General features: G+C 45.3%; 1 protein-coding gene across 1 annotated transcript in view; it reads left to right on the plus strand.

Moving 5' to 3' along the window:
- Window positions 1–5,056, plus strand: part of LOC121268929 (thyroid hormone receptor alpha) — a 378,625-nt gene extending 373,569 nt beyond the window's left edge. Inside the window, exons 9-10 of the mRNA XM_041173200.1 lie at window positions 2,684–2,942; window positions 4,509–5,056. Of these exons, the coding sequence (XP_041029134.1) occupies window positions 2,684–2,942; window positions 4,509–4,759 (510 nt within the window). The 3' untranslated portion in view covers window positions 4,760–5,056. The remainder of the gene's footprint in view (window positions 1–2,683; window positions 2,943–4,508) is intronic.
- Window positions 5,057–6,000: the final 944 nt, after the last annotated feature.

Here is a 6,000-nt window from a genome sequence, read left to right on the forward strand (position 1 = left end):
GACTTGCCCCTGGCAAGATTTTCAAGGCTTATGTCATTTCCAACATTTTAAATTTCCCGTGTGAACTGCTTGCGTTAAGAATCAAAGCTGCCACAAATCCTGGGATTTGTGAGTGAATCCTTAGTTCTGGGAATGTTAAGTGACTGAATTTAAGAAGCTGTTTTAAATCAAGCCCAAATTTCCATTGGGATTGCATCCGAGAGTGTTGGAGAAGTTGGTCAGCATGGCCTTTTTTGACAGCTTACTGGCCCAACTGGGATTTTCCTCCTCCCACACCTCACCGCTCCCCTCTGTTACCATCACCAATGTTCACTAATTCCCTCTCAACACTCACAAATGGCAGACAGGAGGGGGCAAAGCCAGTGGCTTTTTTTTTTCCACCCTGGTTGCTGCTGCGTCCTGGTCCCATCGCCTGGGAGATGGCAGTAGTCTCCGGGATATGATGGTAGAGGCCCAGATTTTCCTCAGTGGAAGGGGCAAGCCCTGGGGAGACATCTCCCCTCCCTTCAGCCAGCCTCAGAGACTCACCTGCTGGAAGCCCTAGTAGTAGGACCCCTCATTCTGACCAATGGGACACCTATTACAGTCCCTTGCCAACTCTTTTAACTGGTGCAGCATCTAGACTGCCAACCCTGCAGGATTGCCCTGGGGTCAACAGGAATTAGAAATTAATCTCCAGGATACTGCAACAGGCAACCCAGAAGAACAATCACAGAGGCATTAAAAATCGTGGGTTTTTAAAAATTTTCTTTGAATGCTTTTATTTGCTTAGTAATAATCACGGAGGAGAATAAGCTGTTTGCCTAGCAGTCAGAAATAATCCAATCAGGTAATGACAAGCCTGTTCTCTTTCCAGTTGGCCACCTGAAAGCAGTAGCGTGGGGGCAGGGGTGTCATGTGATGAAACCTCCTGGAATATGTCCAACCAGAGTTGGCAACTGTAGCAGCGGCATCCCTGCCAAATACATAATTACTATAAAAATAATAGATTGGAGCAAAATGCTTCACGCCAATAAAGATTAGAGGACATTTGTTGCAACAAAAACTTTACCAGAGGCTCATATGCCGCAGGCAAGCAGCCGGCTTGACACTTCTGCTAATGGGCCTCTTAACTTGGGCACAAAGAGGTAACGAATGACAAGCCAAGGCTATTTAGCCTTCCTGCCATGATCCAACAGAATGTTATCATGCTGCACGATGACAGCACTATTCATTGATGAGGAGGCGGTGGCGTAGTGATATTTTCACTGAACCGGTAATCCAGAGGACCAGTGTAACGCTCTGGGGATCTGGGTTTGAATCTCACCATGGCAGATGGTGGAATTTGAATTCAATAACCCCCAGACTCTCAGCAATGTGGTTGACTCTGAAATGGCCTAGTAAGCCAATCAGTTCAAGGACAGTTAGGGATGGGCAATAAACGCTGGCCTAGCCAGCGATGCCCACATCCCATGAACCAATTTGTTAAAAAAGTTGACACCTTGAGCCTGCTCCACTATTCAACAAGATGGTTGATCTTCTACCTCAACTCTGCATTTTCGCACTATCTCCATATCGCTTAATTCCCTTGGTACTCAAAAATCTATCAACCTCTGTTTTGAATATACTGAACAACTGAGTATCGACAGCTTGTTGGTGTCTCAAATTCCACAGATTCACAACCCTTTGAGGGAGGACATTTCTCCTCATCTCAATGCTAAATAGTCAACCCCTTATTCTGAATCTGTGACCCCATAATTTGTGGGGATTATGGTTCCAGTTGAGCCAAACCTTGAGAGAAGGCCATGTACTTTAATAAAAATGTCAAAGCAAACCTTTAGAAGAAATTTGACAGGAGCCCATCTTTCAATTCACGGTGATATTTTTCTCTATCTATGTGTTTGCCTTTTCATTGCCTGCGGTCTCTAGCCCTGAATGATTTCATTGCCCTGTTTGATTGCCTCTCCTCGAGGGGAGGAATGGAGGTACGGGACAGAAAGTGTGCACACTTTGGCAGGTTATCTGATGAAGGGCCTTGCAAGATATTCTACCAGATTTCCTTAAAGAGGTCCAGCCAATCATGTGACAAGTGATACAATTGGTAATTTGCAGGTAAATATCCCTCGGTCACTTCAAATGAATGAGAAACTGGGACACTATTTTTATAGATTCACACTGGCTTTGTTGCTCACTACAGTGACCAGAGGAATAGACACCTGTAGTCACCAACTTTGCCCAGACCAAAATTCTCACCAATTCGCCTTCCAACCTGCTAGAAAGTGAGCACTTGAGGCTGGCAGGTGAGGGCAGAATCAGGTTGGGCTGTGAAACCCCATCGTCAGTTAGCTTGGTGATATCTACCATCTGGGCTTCACATGTGGAGAAGGATTATTAAGCCCATCAGGTACCCTGTGCCTCAGTACAAGTAAGTGCCTTCAGGAAAAGAGGGAATAAAAGTTTGAAGCACAGAGAGGAGGGAAGGGCAATTTGACATTTGTATAGAAGTGGATGCCAGTGAAAAATGAGAAATAAGATATGCCATCAGCAAAGGGTTTCTGTGTGAAATCATAACCTATCCTTATAGATGGCCCTAATTAATTGACCAGAGGAAGTCTTCCCCCAGTGTTCCAAGACAGAATGTTGGTCCCGCTACTAACTTCTTGCTGATGAAGCTATTTTTTTTGTTGTGTTCTGTCTTGTTCAGCTGCCTTGTGAAGACCAGATCATCCTTTTGAAGGGCTGTTGCATGGAGATAATGTCTTTGAGAGCTGCTGTCCGTTATGATGCAGAGAGTGAGACACTGACACTAAATGGAGAGATGGCCGTGAAGAGAGAGCAACTGAAAAACGGAGGGCTAGGGGTTGTCTCAGATGCCATATTTGAGCTGGGCAAATCTTTAGCTGCCTTCAACCTGGATGACACAGAGGTGGCACTACTCCAGGCAGTTTTATTGATGTCCTCAGGTAAAGCTCCTCAGCATTAAGTATTAATGTTGTAGAAGCTGCTTTGCTTTTAACTCAAAATATTTTTATTTTAGTTCTCACAGCTCTGAAATCAACCTTATTTAGACCACAAGCATCAAAGGATAGCAAGACAACAACAGCCCCAGCACAAGATTGCGCTCTCTCTAGCAAGTCACAATTGTGACTCCATAAGCACGTAAGAAATAAAGGCAGGAGTGAGCTGTACAGCCTGTTGAGTCTGCTCTGCCATTCAGCAATGTCACAGATGATCTTCTACATCAACTCCACTTTCCCTCCCGATCTCTCCAGCCCTCAATTCCTTTAGTATCCAAGAATCAATCTCAATCTTGGCTATCCCTTTGTAGGCAGTCCCTCAGGATTGAGGATGATTTGCCGCCGTTCCAGTTTGATGTGTTCTGAGATGACTGATAAGTCCAATGCATAATCTTAAGACTCTGCCACATGCGGGGCAAGTGGTGCTTGGAGGCTTGGGTAGATGAGTTGTTTGGAGGGTTGTGCATTCTCTCCGATGCCTCAGCTTTGCCTCTGCATGTTCCTGATGAAGTCTCTGGTTGTGTTCAGTGCTTTCCCAAATGAACCTTCTCCTTTTTGGTTGGTCTCATGCCAGGGTCTCCCATGAGTCGGCAGGGGTGTTTGATCTCTTCAGGGATGCTTTCGGGACATCCCTAAAGCACTTCCGTTGTCCTGCTGGATATACTCAATGAGTAAGCATCTAAAAGTCTCTGGGATAGAGAATTCCCAAGATTCACGAACCACTGAGTGAAGCAATTTCTCGTCATCTCAGTCATAAGCGGCTGACCCCATATCCTGAGCCTGTGACTCCCTAGTTGTAAACCTCCAGCCAGGGGAAACAGCTTTGTGTTTCCAGAAACGTTATCTACTGGGCATCAAGGTAAAAATCACTTTTAAGGCCTGCACAAGTGGCTGAAAAGACAAAGTGAGATACACCCTGGTAGTGTGCCTTCTGACCACATGATATTGGAGAAGGATAACTTGTCTCATAACAACCACAGCTACTTTCATATGCAGAGTCTCATCGATATTGAATTCAATGCTGAACCAATAGCTTCCATTAGAGGCAGAAACGAGTATAAAGGGCTGCAGGGGCCTCGATTATGGAGGCAGTAGCAGAAGGAATATTGGAGAGGGGAGGGGGACATTAGGGGTGGGGGCATTAGTCATCTGAGGTAAAATTGGGAGAGGCCAATAACAACAGCTTGCATTTATATAGCACCTTTAACATTGGAAAAGGTGTTGAGTTGCTTCACAGAAGTGTTATCAAACCAGAGTAAGTCCGCTCATCCTACACTCTTTCCAACCTCAATGTTGAGGGAGACGGAGAGAAGGTAAATCTCCACAGAATGGAGAGGATAAAAAAGGGTGGGGAGCAAATTAAAACAAATGGATTTTGGTCCAATGGTTAAATATTTCTTCAGTGCTTCAGAACCATTATGGGCTGGCATTGTGGCTACCCCAATTTTAAATGGACAAAATAATAAAAGGCTTGGAAAGCCACGATTGACAAATTCTTGTTCTTGCTTACAGATCGAACAGGATTGACCTGTATAGACAAAATAGAGAAGTGCCAAGAGGCCTACCTCCTAGCGTTTGAACACTACATAAACTATCGCAAACACAACATTCCACACTTCTGGCCAAAGCTGCTGATGAAAGTCACAGACCTACGGATGATTGGAGCATGTCATGCCAGCCGCTTCCTGCACATGAAGGTTGAATGTCCCACAGAACTCTTCCCTCCCTTATTCCTGGAGGTGTTTGAGGACCAGGAAGTATAGGCCTGAGTGAAAACTGGGAAACAAAAGAAAACACAATCACTGGCTAACTGCCTGGCTTCATGTCCATTGTGGATCATTTTGTCTACTTGGCCGAAACTCAAAGAACCATTCCATGAATGCGGGTACCAGTTGCAAATATTTTGTAAGTCATAGTAAAGTGTTCCTTGGTCCTTGTGCTCTGTCTTGCAAAAGGAAGGTCGTGCTGACTAGCTGTGCATTGCTGCTTTACAGCTGAATATATAAACAGCTAACTCCAAAACGAAATGGCCAACGGTCCCATCTTCATTCTCACAAATTCAAATAGGTGCAACCTTTTCAGTGGTTTATCAGTCAGCGGAAGCGTTGTTCTATCTTTGATCACCGCTGTGTGTGGAAAAGAGCCTCACATTATGACCGGTGACAGCATTTCTTTTTTTACTTTCAACGGTTAAGAGAGAGAGAGAGAGAGACGGAAAGTCAAGGCATGAACTGCCCTACCTCAGTGTCGCATGGGAGGAGCTGCAACCCAAGAAGGAATGGAAGTGGATAAAACGCTGCAGAGGGGAGTTTACAGGAGATGTCTACTATGTTTGGCAAGCACAATGGAATTTGCTTGCCTGCATGCAATTGCTGGGAGCTTGCTCGCCCATCTGTAATCCAATGCTGTTTTCTGTGGGAGAAAAGCAGCTCCATGCAAAACCTCCTTCCTTCTTAAGCATCTGCAAGCCTCCCAGTTCCATCAGCGCTGAGGCCTCTTTTTTTTTGTCAGGTGAAGCCTCTTAGCAGCACAGACCTCACCCATGGAGAGCAAAACCTGCCATTTATGTTTTTGACAAGGAGCCCGGTCGAAAAGGGCTGCAGAGAAAGGGTGGGGAAAATCGAGAAAAGGCACCCGAGATTCCCAGGCTCAGGAGCAACAGGGGAAAAGCATCGGAGTGAGATGTATCAGTTGGTAAAATCCTGACAGAGGTACAAGTGTTATTTGGGCTAAGATGTGCCTGCTGGGGGACGGGGATTGGGATGGCGGGGGGAGCGGAGTTTAACCCTTGCATCCTGAGCCTGAGTGATTTCCTTGGTAACCCTTTGCTTAACCCTTTAGTGGCTATTTCCCCGGTGACATTGTTTTTAAACCACACTCATACCTTTCACATCTTTCCACTTCCTGAAAGACACAGCTATAAAAATCTCCAGGTTCAGGTACTCTGACAATCTGCAAAGGTCATCTTTTTTGAAAGCGTGGGGTTAAAGACATCTCTGTTTAA

Source organism: Carcharodon carcharias, chromosome 23 (assembly GCF_017639515.1).
Source record: "Carcharodon carcharias isolate sCarCar2 chromosome 23, sCarCar2.pri, whole genome shotgun sequence".
Classification (NCBI taxonomy): Eukaryota; Metazoa; Chordata; class Chondrichthyes; order Lamniformes; family Lamnidae; genus Carcharodon; species Carcharodon carcharias.